Below are 17,175 nucleotides of genomic sequence, written 5' to 3'. Positions count from 1 at the left end.
TTCTCCTACAGATATGAAGATGACACATGTTAAAAAATTTATTTACTCATATGATACAAGGAAACCAGGCAGATATAATCAATTCAAAGGAAAAGTCAAAATAGCACAAATTTATATGGAGTCAAGGAATGTTTAGATGAATTGCAAATAGAGACAAAACTGGTTTTTCCACGGCGGGGCAGGCGGGGGCAGGGGCGGGGTGTGTAGAAAAGTGGTCAGTTAAACCACTACCACACAGGAAGAAGTTATCTACCAGTTATCTACCACCTTGTTCCAAAATAGCTCAAAGACAGTGGAGTGGGCTGGATAAGCTAGTAGTGTATGCTGTAGATAATGCATAGTTTTTCAGTGAAACACAAAATTTTTTTCTACACTATGAATAAATATCTCAAGTTTGCTGAAAACGGTACCAGATCTTGATGACCAGTAGGTAGGTAACCTAGACTTGGCAGTCAGGCTCGGTACAGAGGCAGGGGAGGTAGTCACTGAAAGGACGGACTTGGAGTTGCTTTGGGAACTGCCATATTGAACTAATTCAGATGAGTCAGTGTCAAATAGACAAAGGGTTTGGGCCCTTTTTGCTATTCCCGAGTAAGAATCCCCATTTGAGCTTGGGCTCCACCACTCTGTGACCTTTAACGAGTTATCTAACCTTGCTGATACTGAGTTTCCTCATCAAGAAAGTGAGAATGATAAAACTGTCTTAGGAGAATGAAGTGGAATAATTCATATCTCATTGTGAGGATTAAATGATCTTCAAATGTAGTTAAAACACATAGCACAAACTCAATAAAATTCCATTCCTGTGATTTTGCAGCTAGGCCTGGCTTCTTGTCGTTCAGGACCCAGTTTAAATGTCGTCTTCTCAGAGAGGCCTTTCCTGACCACCCAACTTAAATACCTCTTTAGCCCTCCTTTGTACATTACCCATTCTTATTTTCATTGTAGCACTTATCACCATTTCCTGTTTTCTTGTTTCTTTCTTTAAACTTCTTTATTCTCTGTCTCTTATCATTAGAATGTAAGTTTCAAAAGGGTAACAATTTTTGTCTTATTACAGTGATATGTCCCCCTTCCAAATAGGACAGTGCCTATCACGTATTTGCCATCTAGTAAATGTTTCTTGAATGAACAGGGCAAATACGCCCTTTCAGTCTACCCCAGTAGGAATTACTTAGCATCTTTTCTGCTGGCCCAGTTTTTAGCTACAGCCCAGCACACTCAACGTGAAAAGCTAAGGGAGATGAACTGTGATGAGGGAAGAACTGATGGGAGAGCAAAAGGGCAAGATTATATCCAGTTGTTAACAGAAGGGGTTATGGAGTAACAGGAAGGAGAGGATGAGAGAAAGCCACAGTCTGTTCTGACACAATTGTAGCATTAAGCTTTTGGATGTTTTATTTTACTTTTTGGATAAAGTAATGTAAATATTTTTTCAGATTCATAAAATTCTAGAAATGAAAGATAATTTAGTCCAACTCTTTTTTACATACACGGTGTTTTATAGATAAGAAACAGGTCTGAGAGATGAAGTGACTGATCCAAATGCCACAGTTGATCTGCTGAAAGAACTGGGACTCCAGATTGCTTTCCTAATCTTATTCTAATTCTTTTTCTTTTTTTTAAAATTTTATTTATTTATTTTTTTTCCCCCAAAGCCCCAGTAGCTAGTTGTATGTCATAGCTGCACATCCTTCTGGTTGCTGTGCGTGGGATGTGGCCTCAGCATGGCCGGAGAAGCAGTCTGTCGGTGCGCGCCCGGGATCCCAACCTGGGCTGCCAGCAGCGGAGCGCGCGCACTTAACCGCTAAGCCATGGGGCCGGCCCTCTTTTTCTTAATATATGCTTTAGTTTGTCACATATACAAGATGTTGAGTAATGTTCTGAATATTTGCATTTTCACAAATATCCTTTTTTTTCTTTCCCAATAGGTAGAAAACAGACCAAAGTATTATGGAAGAGAGTAAGTATGGATTATCAGAAAATATTTTATAGATTGGAATATGTAAGAGAGAAAGGTAAATGGATGCTTTTAGTGAAAATAAAAGCAAGATGGAGATATTTAAATTGGGATGAGTAGAATTAATTTTTCTGATTATAAGTGTAATCTAGTTGGTGAAAATACAGAAAATAGACAAGTATAGAGAAGAAAATAGAATGGGAAAATGTATGTGCAATAATGTTAAAATAAAGATGTAAGCCATATAAGTAAATAAAAATCCTGGATGTATATGAGGAAAAAATATATATAAAATATATATATACACTACCCAGAAATAACTAATGTTAACAATTTGAAGTATTACCTCCCCATAAAGCCCCAGTAGATAGTTGTATGTCATAGCTGCACATCCTTCTAGTTGCTGTATGTGGGGCGCGGCCTCAGCATGGCCGGAGAAGCGGTGCGTTGGTGTGCGCCCGGGATCCGAACCTTAGTGGAGCGTGCGCACTTAACTGCTAAGCCACAGGGCCGGCCCTGAAGTATTACCTTTTGAAGATCTATTTTCCTAAGGGTTTTTACAAAATTGAGATATTATACATAAAATTTTTGTAGCCTGATTTTTCCATTTAATATTAATAATAAGCATTTTTCTATTTTATGAAAAATGTTGTAATAATTTTTAAAGTCCTTAATTCTTCTGATTGTTAATAAAAACAGAAATATTGCCCTTTGGGGAAATGAATAAAAATCACCTCTAATCCCATCATTCCCCAAATAAAATCATTTGTTTTTCATGACTTGAGATTGTATCAGATAAACAATATTGTATATAACAAATATTTTTAAATTATTTAAAATTCTGTTTAAGTTTCAAAACTCTTGTAAATAGAACATAGGCACTTATGCATTGGGGGAGCCACTGCTGTTCTTTATGGTTGGCCTATAATTTAGTCATTTCTCTGTTTTTGGCATTTAGGTTGCTTTTAAACTATATTATTAGAAGTAACACCATAAGAAACATCATGGTGCATAAAGCTTTTTCTGGGGTAGAAATTTGGGATCAACTGATATGAATAGTTTTAAGGTTCTTTAAATATTGTTGTCAAGTTTTGTTCCAAAATTTGTTTCCTTGAGTGGGATTTTCTTTTAAATTAATTGAGTTTTTTAAAACAGATATTAAATTGTACTAACTTTATTAATTGATGTCATATAAACTTAAAATAATATACCAATATGCTAATCGAATAGTATGTGTTACTACTAGGGATAGGTTACCATCTTCTTGCTTCCAGCAGAGTCAGAGTGGACCTCGTTCTGAAAGACCAAGGAATTTATAGAGATAAGAAATTCCGGGAGGCCATTGACCTAGCTGTTCTAATTGTCATGATTTGACCATACCTACCATGAACTGTTTTAAGACTTAAATTGAGAAAGACTAAATCATTTCCATGAGAAAAACTCCCCAAAATTGACGCTTGCCCCCTAGTAAGGTTCCTAAATTATTTGGGTGCCGTTTCAGCACCATTTAAATTTATCATTCCAGATTCAAGTGACTTGTTTTTTTCGTACCAGTAAAAGCTGCAATCAGTTTCATTTGAGCAGTCACTCAATTTAGTTATCTTTGAGTTACTAGAAGGGCATAATGTATGTATAAGTTCTTTGTATGTTGTAAATCACCATACAAATATAAGATGGTTTTATATTGTTAATATTAATCATCAGTCACCACTGACATTTTTTCTTTTTCAGCATTTTATGTCACAGTGTTGTAGATGAATCTACTACGTTTGTGTAAAGAGTGTGTTATGTTTATTCTTATTCCTTGTTTTTTCTTTAATCAAAAATAGGGTTTTAGCAGGGAGTGAAAGCCAGTATTAGAGTTGTTTGCTTTTGGCTGGAGTATCCAATGATGCAGATTATGCACATTATTGGGCAATCATGCCAATTAAGGGCAACCCAGGGTCCTGGAAAATTGCCAACTTAGATTCTGAGCCAAAATTTTAGAGCAATGCCACTGGTGTGAAGAAAGGAAATGGGACACATTTCTGTATATTTTCTAGCATGTCCATATGGTCAGATGGCTACATAGGAAGGTAATTGTCCTCTTGAGAGAGGTGGTTGATCTTCCCTTAGACGGATGTGAATTTTGATTTCATGGTAGTTAAATGAATTGAGAGCTACTTTGGTGCTGTTCATCTCTCCACCGAGAAGCTGGCCAGGGGCCAGGCCCAGAGAAACACAAGCACAGTTAAACCCAACTGCTCCCCTTCAATTATATGGCAGGACTTTGTCTGGAAAACAACAGGAGAAGGTGGGGGGTTTGTTTTGTCTTGTTTTATTGGAAAAGGTGGAAAGCATGCAGTTTCTGAGTTGACTTTGTTTCTTAGGTTTCATGGCATGATCTCCCGAGAAGCAGCAGACCAGCTCCTGAGTGTGGCTGAGGGGAGCTACCTCATTCGGGAGAGCCAGCGTCAGCCAGGAACCTACACTCTGGCTTTAAGGTTGGTTATGGACCTGTAATTATAACTGTACTTCATTTAAAACCCTCTTAATAGAGGGCTTTAAATTTTAAAAGCATCCAGCATGTAATTGAATTGGTTCTTGTTTTCTTGGGACCTAATTACCATTTTAATAGCTTTGAGACCCTTAAAAAATTCCTAGTGAATGGGAACACACAGTAATTAAGAATTGAAAAACTTTTCAAGTATTTTTATTGTAGCTACTTTCTTCTGTTTCTTACCGTTCTCTCCCATCTGTCCTGCTGTGTCAGCTCCCATCTATTTCTTGAATAAGGAAAGGAACTAAGAGAAAAGACCTGTGTAACTCATAAAATTAAAGCCAATGTAATGTCTCTTAGGTTGGCTTTTGGTTGAAGCAGCTTTTCTTGGGAGCTCTTGGCTCTTTCCTATCAACTGAACTTTGCCTAGCATTTTGGCTGTTCATAAATTTTAGTACAGTGCCCAAAAACAAATATTTCCATTAACCCTGCAGTAACATCAGAACAGTAATAAAACAGCGTGCTTATCCATTGTGCTTACTTCATGCCAGGCCTCTAACCTCATTTAATCTTCACAACAACTTGAGGATGTATGTACTGTTACCATCTCCACTTTACAGATAAGGAAACAAGGGACCTAGATGTTGAGTAACTTGGCCAATGTCATACATTTAATAATTCATGTAGCTGGTATTTGAACCCAGACAATCTGGCTTCAGAGTCTGTGCTGTTAATCACTCTATGTTGCTGCCATTCTAAAGGCTTCGAATAATTATCCATTGTCTTTCTTTGTTCATTCTTTCCTTTGTTCCTTCGTGCATCCATTCATCCATTTAGAAAAGACTTCAAGATAGAGAATTCCTAAGAAAGAGGTCATAGAAATGACATTTCTTTTGGTAGCAACAGCCACAAAGAGAGAATATAAAGATGATGTTATTACTTAGAACTCTAATATGACCATGTCTAACTTCTTCTCCAGTCACTTATGCCTGTTTGAGCAGGGACTGTTCTTATTCCCAGATTAAATATTAATCTTTCTGATAAAAAGAATAGTATAATTCAATATTCTTTCATACTGAGTTCTGGATCAATTACATACTTGGAGAATAGAGCTTGTTACAGGAGTTCATGGAAATTTGCTTTTTATGGAAAATTATAAAATGTAAATCCCTCTTCAATTACCTAATTAATTATATTGTTTTTGAGATTTAAATTGTGATATACAGGGAAAAAAAATCTGGGCTGGGAATTTAAATACCTATTCATCTTGCCACTAATTGAACTAGAACACTGATTTGGGGCAAATCACAGAATTTCTTGAAGTTAGTTTCTTCACCTGTCTACCCCCAACATGTTGTAATTCTGGGATTCTGCAACACCACATTTCCAAATAGTCTGGTCGTCTGAGTGTCTGGAGTAAATAAACCTTGATGCTAAGGCTGGTGGACGAGAATAAGGACAAAGGAGGTGGGGTGAGGGGAGAGACAGAAATCTGCAGAGCGCTCTCTTCCTTTCCCCTTTGTTGCCGTCTCCCCTGCCTCCTCCAAGATCGCATAGTAAGTTACAGAACTGGAATTTGAACTCAGTTTTGCCTCAATGCAAAGTCCAGGTACTTTGTATTATACACGTTGCCTTTTGTAATGGCTATCATGTAGTTTTCACTGACTGACACCAGCAGACGCCCAGGGCCAAGGATTTAGTTTGGAGAAAAGTAGCACCCGAACCCTCCAAGCTCCTCCTCATTCCCACCCTCTCGGCCTCTCTCATGCCACTCAAGGCTTCAAGTTTATAATCACTTCCCATCCACTTTAGCCCAGGACGTCCTAGATTTGAAATTGGAGGGTAGGTGAACCTGAGACTCATGAGAGTGCTGTTAATTCACAGGTCCCGGGTAACATACAGCCTGCCTTTTGTTATTGAAAAATCACCATAAAATTGACAGAAGGAGAAGAAAGAGTAGTGAGTAAAAGTGGTTGTAGTGGGGATAGGGAATTTGTGAATATGCATTTTGAGTAATTTATATGCTGAAATATGATTTTCTTGTTCTGAACTAGATGTATGTCAGGGAAGTGTTAAGCTGAATATGAAATAGAAGTTACGTTGATGCATCTATTATTCTTATCTGATACTCCCCATTTCAACTAATGATTCTCCTAATTCACATTAATTTTTTTGTTTTTAACATAATGCATGATCCATTGGGGGAAGCCAGTTTGATACTTTATAGCCATCAGTGTTCATTATGCATTTACTGTGTTAACCAAGGACCCTAATATTAGGAATAAGGTGCCTTGAACTCAAGTTGCTCCTTAGGCACCTGAACCTCAATATGTCCAAAACTGAACTCGTCAGTTTTCTTCCCAAATATATCATAACATGTATATTCCCTTTATAAGCTGGTGACACTGTTATTTAGTCGGTCCATAAGACGGAAAGCAAGACACCATTTTTCTTTTTTCTCTTAGTTCTATTTTAAGATGTTTATATTCAGTCAGAGGCCCCGACCTACATCATATCAAACACTATATTCCATAGCAAATATATATTTTTTGCTGTTAAGATTAATGGTTTTTTTCATATAAATTGCTTTTGAAATTAAGTTTAGTTTTCTAGTTTTCCTTTTGTGTTTTGGAGTCACACCTTTGTTTTTCATATTTCATACCTTTTCATAGACTCTGGAAAGCCCAGGGTACTATATTATCTAATAGTTAAGAGGACTTTTTCTTCTTGCTCATCTCACACAACCAAACTTAACAATCTTTTATTTCTTAAGTATTTCTCAAATTCTCCCCTTTTCAACATCAAGCCACTTCCTGAACTAGTTCAATAACTATCTAAGAAATCCCTCTGTATCCAGCCTTGTCCCCTCTAATGTATCTTCCTCAGTGTCAGAAATGATCAATCTTGAAATCTGATGCAGTGATCAGCAAAATTGTAGTGTTGAGTAGGGCACAAGGTTTCAAAGAACACACCTCCCTCCATGATTGGTGTGTCCCCCATACTTGTGGGGGCCTAATCCTTCACTGAGCATCTTTGTGTATAATGTGAGGTATTATTTAGGGGAGTATGTATTGTATGTGTGCTGTCACAGTACTAATTTTCTGCAATCAGGAAAGAGATTCTCATGGTATGGCATGGAAGATCGTCTGTGCTTGATATCTTACTTTCCCCTTCCGCATCAGCTTCTCCCATACTCCATCTCAGCCTGAATCTTAGGCCAGACCTTGTCTGACTTCTGCCTTTGCTCATGTTGACCCTTGGTTCAGGAAAAATGATTGTTGCTCCATGAAAGTTTTTTGTGCAGTGGAAGCATACAGACAGGCATCCACGTGGTTGGAGTGTGTAGTTAAAGATAAGATGCTACCTCAGGCACCAGATTAGACCTCATGAAGCATGAAGTGTTTCATAGTGACTTCGGGATTTTCTGTATGTGGTTTTGACATTTGCGTTAGCTATAGTTTATTGAGATGTTGTGGCATAGATCAGTTCCGAGTAACCAAAAATAAGAAGTTTGGTTGAAAACATTTTTCTTCATGATTTTCATAGTTTTAGAACTAATTCTTTAAAAAAAATTTTATGTCATTCTATAATTTTTCTCACTAAAAGTTATTAGGTTCAATGTTGTACATGTAGAGTGACAAATGAAAATGAGTAGGACCAGTGCATGTTTTGTATTATCCTTTTTATTAAATGTTAAGTTTATCAAAAGAATACTCGCAAGAAATATAAAAATTATTAAATATCGTGATACTATAATTGTTAAGTGCCCAGCATGGATTTTAAGAAACAGCCATTGCCTTGGGCGTCCCCTGTGTCCTGTCCATCCCCTCCCTCTTCCATCCTGCTTCCTTCTGGCCCTCACATGGGCAGCCTACCCTGATTAGCATCCCCTTGCTTTTCTTTATGGGTTTATAACATATGTTTTCATCCTCACATAATATATTATTTTGATTTCATGACTTTTGAACTTTATATAAATAGAACATGTAGAATGTATTCAATTTTTTCACTCCATTTATGTTCCTAAGATTTATCCTTGCTGTAGAACATGGCCATAATTCATTCTTTTTCATTGCTATATAATAATCCATTAAATAAATATAATAGTTTATTTATCCATCCTGCTATTGATGAATATGTGTGCGATTTCTAGTTTGGGGCTATTAAAAACAGTCCTGTTGTGTATAATAATCTTGTAAGTGTCTCCTGGTGCATGTTAAGATTTTCTCTAGAATATTTACTTATATGTGAAATTGCTGCTTTTGCTTTATTAGATCTTTTGCTTTATTAATAATGACAATTTTTCCAAAGTAGTTGTGCCAGTGTTTACTCCACAACAGTGTATAAGAATTCCTGTGTTTTCCTTTTAGCTTTCACTTAATGCTGTCAGACTTGATGCCATCTGATGGTGTCTGGTGATTAATTTTCATGTCTCTGATTCCTAATGAGATTGAGCATCTTTTCTTGTTTATTGACTGTTTATATTTTCTCTTCTGTGAAAAGGCTGTTGAGACCCCTTACCTCTTCTTCTCTTGGGCTGCATGGCTTTTTCTTGTGGATTCATAAAAATCATTTGTTCTGGAGACTGATCATTTGGTATATATGAATTGAAATATCTCCTCCAAGTTTGTGACTTGTACTTTATTTCTATTTATGGTGTTTTTAATTTTAGCTGAAGTATATAATCCATTTACATTTAATTTAATTACTGATGTATTTTGGTTTAAAATATTACTTATTAGTTATTTTCTATTTGACCCTCCTGTTTTATGTTTTTTTGTCTTTGTTGACTTATTTTGGACAAATCAATTTTTTATTAATCCATTTTTTCTCTCTATTAAATTGAGTTATATATTCTTTTACTGTTCTTTTAATGATTAAACTTGAGATTACAATACTTGTCCTTCACTGACTTATATTTAATATAAATGATTACTTTTACCACTTTCCCAATAATACTGGAATCTTAGAAAACGTTAAACTCCATTGACCTCCCTCCTGCCGTCTATGTTACTATTTTCAGATGTTTTATTTCTACATATATTATAAAACCCCACAAGACCTTATTGTCAGTATTTGTCTATATTTACTCATATATTTATCCCCTCCATTGTTCTTCACTCTTTCTTTCAATTTTGTGTTTCTCTTGGGATTATTCCTTCTGCCTGAAAAACTCCTTTAGTGTTTCTCTTAGTGAAGGTTTATTCATGATAAATTATTTTCTGACTTTTCTAAAAATTTTCCCTCTGAACTTCTAACTTCTTGCCTTTTATCTCTCTGAACTTTGGTTTGGACATTTTCTATTGACCTATCTTCCAATCCACTATTCTGCTATTTTTGATATGCTGTAAATCCATCCATTGAATTCCTAATTTCATATACTGTGTTATTTAGTTCCAGAATTTTCATTTGCTATTTTTTTAGATTCTAATTCTCTGATGAAATTTTCCATCTTTTCCTGCGTTTTCTCCATCTTTCTCTATATGTTCTTGAACCATGACCTATCAAAACAGTTTGCTGTAAATAACTGATAGAATTACATAAGCACTGTACCATAAATTCTTGGAAATAGTGTAATAGGAAGGTGAAAAGACTAGTGGAGAGCTAAGATAAGTGATCATATGAAATGACCTTTTAAATATCTGTTATCTATTTTCTCATTGCCACCACTGTACCTGGTAAGAATCTAATGATTTCTGCATGTAAGTCTATATCACAACCCATTCAGAACAATTTTTCTCACTATTTTTATCTGAAAATTTTATATCTTTTTAAATGGAATTGCCGTGAGTGCAAAAAGGTCTTTACTAACTCAACAAACTTATAAATAAAATTTTGATCCTAATAGCTATTTACTTTTTCTGCGTTAACTAAAACGTGCAAGTAAGTGGATCATAGCTGAACATTAGGATCTCACTATTATTCCGCCTGAGCCATCCATTTAATGTGGGGCATACTTGCTTGCACTTTATCCAAGAATTTTCTTGGAAATATTAAAAACACCTCTTTATATCAATATTGCACAGTTAAGGTGGCATCAGGACTAAAGTTATGCATTACTTTGACTTATTGTGTTGTCAACACTGGTTCCGTTTGATATAAAATATCCCTTTTTCTTTTTCTCTTGTTCATTCTTACGAAGAAGAAAAATACGATCTTATGTATGTATTTTATTAAAACTAGAAAAGAAAGCTGGAATAAGAAACATTTAAAACACTAATGACTTAAACAGGAAACCTTTCAGTGTAAAGTAGAGGTTGAAAGAGAAGAGGAAGGTCAGAGAGAATAAGGAATTGGGATTTAAAAAATCTATCACAAAATAATTGCAATTACTTACTCTCAGTGTTAGAACTTTGGAAATGAAGCTGTACTATAGATTTTAGAGTCTGACAAACGTGAGTTCTCGTTGCCTGACCTTATTATATATATTTAACCTCTCCGAGCTTTAGTTTCCTATTTGTAAAATGGAGATTATAATTCCATTATTTCTGAGAAGAGACCTTTTAAAAGTCTGTAATTAGCAGCATCCCACTTTCAAGAATCAAATTCTCTTATCAATTGAGATGCCTTCAGCTGCAAGTATTATCTAGTATTCAAAATAAGCAAGGTCTACTGACTTAAACCATAAATTATTTAAGGAAATATTTCACATAATGAGAAATTCAGAAATGCAATAGCGTGGATGATCAGTAGCCCAGTGATGTTATCAAGGATTTGTGAACTTTCTGTTTCTCTTCATGGCCGCTCATGGCGTCAGCTTCAGTCTAGGGCTGGTTTTCCTTTCGGTCAAAAGGTGGCTGCCAGGAGCTATCAGAGTTGTGTGTTTCCTTGTTTATGCCCAGCATAAACTCCAAGGGAACTTCTCCTCTCATGCAGTATGCATTGTTCCCTCAGGTTGATCAGGGCAGTGCAGGTCTCCCTTTCCCACCCCTGGCCAGTAACTGTCTGCAGGGTAATGCATGTACTGATTGCTTGTCTAATCAGCACCTGCTTCTAGAGCTGGGAGATGGGATCAGCTTCTTCCAGAAGACAAGGCTTTGGGAGGAAGTCTGGATGACCAAACAAAATCTGGTTTTCTTTTCTTGTTTTAAAAAAAAGAAGTTTGGAGTGAGGAGGGAAAATGGATTCCAGTTACACAGTACAGCATAGTAGGTATTCATTGAAGTCGTTTCCTTGTTAGACAGTGAGCATCAATCCATGATGTAATTCTTCAAATCTTTTAGTCCTTTAGTCCTGATCAACCTCTTATTAAAATAGTATATCCAGTTTTAGCTTTGGTAAATAGTAAGAAAATCTGATATGAGTTCCAAAGAAAGATTTAGATGAGGCCAGGCACCAAAGTTTTGTAAATTCTATTTTGATAATGTTCTTTTGCATATAATATTCTTTTTTTTTTTTTAAAGATTTTATTTATTTTATTTTTTGCCCCCAAAGCCCCAGTAGATAGTTGTATGCCATAGCTGCACACCCTTCTAGTTGCTGTATGTGGGACTCGGCCTCAGGATGGACAGAGAAGTGCTGCCTCGATACGCACCCGGGATCCGAACCTGGGCCGCCAGCATCGCAGTGCGCGCACTTAACCACCACGCCACAGGGCCGGCCCTGCATATAATATTCTTAAAACTTGATTTAAAATATTTTCCAAACTGACTTTAAAGTAATTTAATATTTTAAAGGTGATATGGAAAACCTACTTATGTTGATAGTTTTAGCACCGTAAAATCCATAGTACTTTTGACTAATACGTACCTTAAAATATTTATCCCTGCTGTGTCACTAATATGTGTCAAGGCCTTTCTTGGAAATCAGGGGCTTGGTCTTCATTGTTAAATTGGGTAATTAACATAATCTCCCAGATAACCACATCATCAAAAATAGTATTTATTGGGCTTCTGTGTTCTGCCAAGTACTATCCAAATGAGTCAAGAAAGAAGACATTTAAGCTGCCTCTTAAAGATAGAGCCGGGTGGAAGGATAGGATGTGATGAAAAATGAGCATTTTGGTAAGAAGAAATAGCCAAGGAAGGGATATATGGAACAGCATGGAACATTTGGTGTATGGCAGGCTGCTGAGGCTTGGGACTCTAGGAAGTTTTAGCTGTAAGTGTGCCAGGACAGCCTGGTATTTCATGCTTAAGAATGTAGACTTTACTGTAGGAAATGGGAGACACTGAAGACTTTTAATAGAAGAGAGTTAGGGTTACATTTGTAATTTAGAAAGATTATTGTGGGAGCAATAAGAATAGTGAGTGGAAGGGGTGGTGGGAACTAAGTTTTACCAGAATTATTTAGGTAATTAATTCAGTAAGCAGTTTTCCTTTGGTTATGGAAAACTTACCTGTAAAAGGGTTTCTAGATATCTTATTGATTCAAAGGCCTCCCTCTGAGGAGAAATGTTAACTCCGAATATGGCAACTCCAGAATAGTTCTGTTGAAATCTGACTCATTTTAGCTCCTCTACATTGGAAGAGCAAGAGAAGAGCAAGATGACGTGTGTGCAGGAGTCGTGATGACCCCAGTTCTGTATCTGGATGTTCCAGGACAGATGTGGACATGTTCCAGGGAATGCCATATACCCACAGTGCCTGGCACTTCCCGTTGATTTTATGCTGACCAGCATTTGGAATTATTTGGAAGAATGTTGGATAATGGAAAACAAATGAGAATTTAAAAACTAAGAAAGCATAATGTTTGGATATATTATATTTTCTTTTAAAAATAGTCGTATATTTCTTATTTGATCAATTCCAAAATATAGCCTATGTTCATTTTAAAACAAAATTCACTATACAGGACAGTATGTATAGTATCATACTAGTCAGGTGTATATCTATTGTGTGTATATGTAAGTAGAAAGAGGGCTAAAAGAATGATCACCAAGGGCTGGCCTGGTGGTGTAGTGGTTAAGTTCCCGTGCTCCGCTTCGGCATCCCAGGGTTCGCTGGTTCAGATCCCAGGCACGGACCTACACACCGCTCATCAAGCCATGCCGTGGTGGTGTCCCATATACAAAATAGAGGAGGATAGGCATAGACGTTAGCTCAGGGCTAATCTTCCTCACCAAAAAAAGAAGATCACCATAGTGTTCATCTCTGAGTGATGAACTTAAAGATGATTTTTACTTCTCTGTACCTTTTTGAGTTGCCTGGTTGTTATTATTTTTATTATTTTTACAATGCATGTGTATCATTTTTACAATCAGACAAAATCAATAGGGCTATTTTCATTTTGAGAAGAATCGAAGACACTAGCTGCAACCGTGGGTCAAAGTGGAAGATAATACCTCCTAAATCTCTGAAGATTTGACTGTAAATGGAATGTGTCAACTTTTTAAAATAATTGGTCAGAAGAAGAATCGGTCAGCCGTGTGGGGGCAATAGGAAGGGCAGTCACAGGGACCAGTGTTCAGAGTCCAGGGTCTGTGGGAGAGGGGAGACTTGGCCAGCGGTGGCAGTGCTGTCTCTAGTATGGCAATGAATACAAGGAACCGTGTGAGTCTCCCTGCCATTCAACGTTATCAGTTGGATTTCTTTCCTGCAGTACTTCTCAGAGCCTATGAGTATTGTTCATAGAACTATACTGCATTTCCCAAACTCATTTGATCATGAGACCCTCTTTTCATGGAATCTCTCTGTGAAGCGTGTTTTGAGAACTATTCCCTTAAACATTTGGTTTACTCATTTCTTCTTGCTTTGGACCTCATGCTCACCAAGCAGCCTTCTGATTAATGGCTTCTCGTGCGGTCTGTCTACAGGGAGAGAGAACTTAAAATATATAGGCTGAGTATTAAGAGCCTATGACTTATCTCTCATTTTCAGTTAACAAATTAGAATTAAATCCTGGGAGTAGAGGGAAGAAAAGAAGGAAGAAAATCTACCAGGGTTCTTCTGTTTGGGAAGTTCGGATAGACACCCTCCCCATTTTTTTTTCACATCCCTTTTTGATAAATGAACCTAAAGGACTTCTTGCTCAAGTGTTAAATTGATGGAGAAAAAAAAATTAAGGGCTAATTGCTTCACCAATTCTCCTCTTTCTGTTTTCTGATATTTTTCCTGGACCAAAAAAGATTTATCTGCTGTCCAAAGAGTGTTCTGAAACATCTGCCTATGGCAACCAAGCTCTGTTTCTGTGTATTACAAAATTGCAGCCTTTTTTCTAACTTTATTTGCAAGCTTAGCTTTTGCATGTGATTGTATCTTACTCTTTTTTTAAAACCTTTTTCTTTTTTGTAGTTATAAATAACATACCAAGTCACCCATTTAAAGTGTACAATTCAGTGGTTTTTAGTGCATTCACAAAGTTATGCAACATAATTAATTTTAGAACATTTAATCACCCTAAAAAGAAACCCCATACCCATTTGCAGTCACTTCCCATTTCTCTCCAACCCTCACAGCCCCAGGGAACCATTAACCAACTTTTGTCTCTATAGATTTTTACATCCTGGATATTTCATATTAATAGAATCATAGATAATATGTGTTCTTTTGTGACTGGCTTCTTTCCCTTAATGTGTTTTCAAGATTCATCCACATCGTTGCTTGTATCACTACTTTATTCTTTTTAATGAATGAATAATATTGAAATAATGTTCCAGTGTTTGGATATATACTACATTTTGTTTATCTGTTCATCAGTTGATGGACATTTGAGTTGTTTCCACTTTTTGGCTATGATAAATAATGCTGCTATAAATAATGCTATTATGAATAATACTGTTTACAAGTTTTTGTGTGGACATATTTTTTTATTTCTCTTGGGTGTATACCTAGGAGTGAAATTTCCTGGATCATATTGTAACTTGAAGTTTAACATTTTGAGGAACCGCCAATTTTTTTCCAAAGTGGTTTTACCCTTTTACAATCTCACCAGCAATGTATGAGGGTTCCAATTTCTCCCCTCCTCGCCAACACTTGTTATTATGTCTTTGATTTAAACAGTGGATGTGACATCCTAGTGAGTGTGAAGTGGTATCTCATTGTGGTTTTGATTTGCACCTTACTCTTGAATGGTACTTCATTTTTCAGATTTTTATGCTCAGCATGGTTTTTATTCACTAGTACTAGTGTTTCTATTCAAACTTCAGTTCCCTCGCAAAAGTACGCATATGTAGCCATGGGTTTAAAGCAGAAGGTAGAGAAATCAAAAAAGCTGATTTCAAGATATTTCTGGTTTTTGTATTTTTAAGGCACAAATTCCACTGAACATTTCATTTAGGGTACATTGAGTTTCAGGTACATTTTGGGACTAATCAATAGGAACTTTGATTTGAGATACTTCTGACTCTGGCTGTCTACTTTGCAAAGGGAAACTGGTATCTGACTTGTGTGTCTGCTTTAAGGTGCAGTAGGAAACATACCAGGTTGTCCTAATTTAAGATCTGTTCCTTCATAACCAGATACAGCCTCAGAAAGTGTTGATAATGTGCCTCCCTTCCTGTGAATGATTGCCACAGCCAAATATTTTATTAATGGACTTAATGGTTTTATAAATATAATAATAGTTAACATTTACTGAATATTTCCTGTGCCTGGCACTGTGGTAAATATGTTATGTGAATTATCTTTCAGTATGTTCCACTACTTGTACATATTGTGGCACCTATTAAAAATTATGATGTTGTATGGTACCTGGAGGTAAATGCACGAGGCTGATCATGGCCACATGTGACTGGCCCAAGGGCTCAGCAGCATCAGACCGTCCCGGCCTCTGAAAGGGCTGGACAAGTTTGATATCTTGTAACCTCTAGCCTCTATTCATGGCATACAGGTTGGAAAACTCAGTTTTATCAAAATAAGCCCATGTGGTAGATACTATATTTTCTGCATTTTACAGATAGGAAAACCGAGGCTTAACTTGCTCAAGAACAAAAAGCATAGAAACAGAGAATATAACTTTTTAAAAATAGTATCCAAAAATAGTAAGAAACCATGCAGCACTGTATATAAGTTGACAAGGGATATGGCACAAGAATAAAGTCTTAGCTTGTAAATCAATGAGTTTTTAATAATTAAGATTTTTAAGTTATCAACACATTATCATTTTTATAAAGCAGATAAACTTTGTCTAAAGCCTTTAAGGATGAGATTTACTCCAACTAAAAAGGGTTAACTATTTACCCCCACCAAAAAAAGAGAAAAGCCAAATTAAGTGTATTTAAAGTTTAATAAAATTTAACAATTTAAACTAAAATTCCATTGTAAAATCATTTGGTGACCATTTGTACTTATAAATGTAATTTTATAGTACATTTGGATAACTTATCAAAGAAAAAAACAGCAATAATCATCTATAAAAATAATAGCATATTTGCATCCATGTAATTTATTACATCTCTATTATGATTTTGAAAACAACACCTGGATGTAGTAAAAAATTTTTTTCAAATCAGAGAAGTGTGTATAATGATAAATTACATTACTTTCCCACCACTTACTTCTAATTCCACTCCCTAGAGGTAATGCCATTCATAATTATTTGTCCTTTCAGAAATTGGTTGTGTATAAAATATACATATATTTTTATGGCATGTATATATATTGTATTTTATTTTAAGTGGTAATTGTTAGGGGGTGGCTAACCATTACAGCAAAGATGGTCTCTAGTCTTTGCAGAGATCTGCCCTGTTATCTGCCTGGTTATATAGTTATGTGATAAACAGCTGATGTCTGACAAAAACCATCAATACTTTGTTTATTTAATTTTGGCTGATGGTTGGTAGTTTAAGAACATGTTG

The 17,175-nt window shown here is 36.1% G+C and overlaps 1 protein-coding gene across 3 annotated transcripts in view; it reads left to right on the top strand.

Moving 5' to 3' along the window:
* Nucleotides 1-17,175, top strand: part of CHN1 (chimerin 1) — a 192,051-nt gene that overhangs the window by 71,905 nt on the left and 102,971 nt on the right. For all 3 annotated transcript variants that reach the window (XM_087435410.1, XM_004426645.3, XM_087435409.1), the window contains 2 exons: nucleotides 1,932-1,963; nucleotides 4,330-4,443. In XM_087435410.1, the coding sequence (XP_087291536.1) occupies nucleotides 1,932-1,963; nucleotides 4,330-4,443 (146 nt within the window). The remainder of the gene's footprint in view (nucleotides 1-1,931; nucleotides 1,964-4,329; nucleotides 4,444-17,175) is intronic.

The sequence above is a fragment of the Ceratotherium simum genome, chromosome 9 (assembly GCF_057802395.1).
Source record: "Ceratotherium simum simum isolate JZ-2026a chromosome 9, ASM5780239v1, whole genome shotgun sequence".
Taxonomy (NCBI): Eukaryota; Metazoa; Chordata; class Mammalia; order Perissodactyla; family Rhinocerotidae; genus Ceratotherium; species Ceratotherium simum.
Note: the sequence above shows the minus strand (reverse complement) of the source record. Positions and strands in the feature narration are given on the sequence as shown.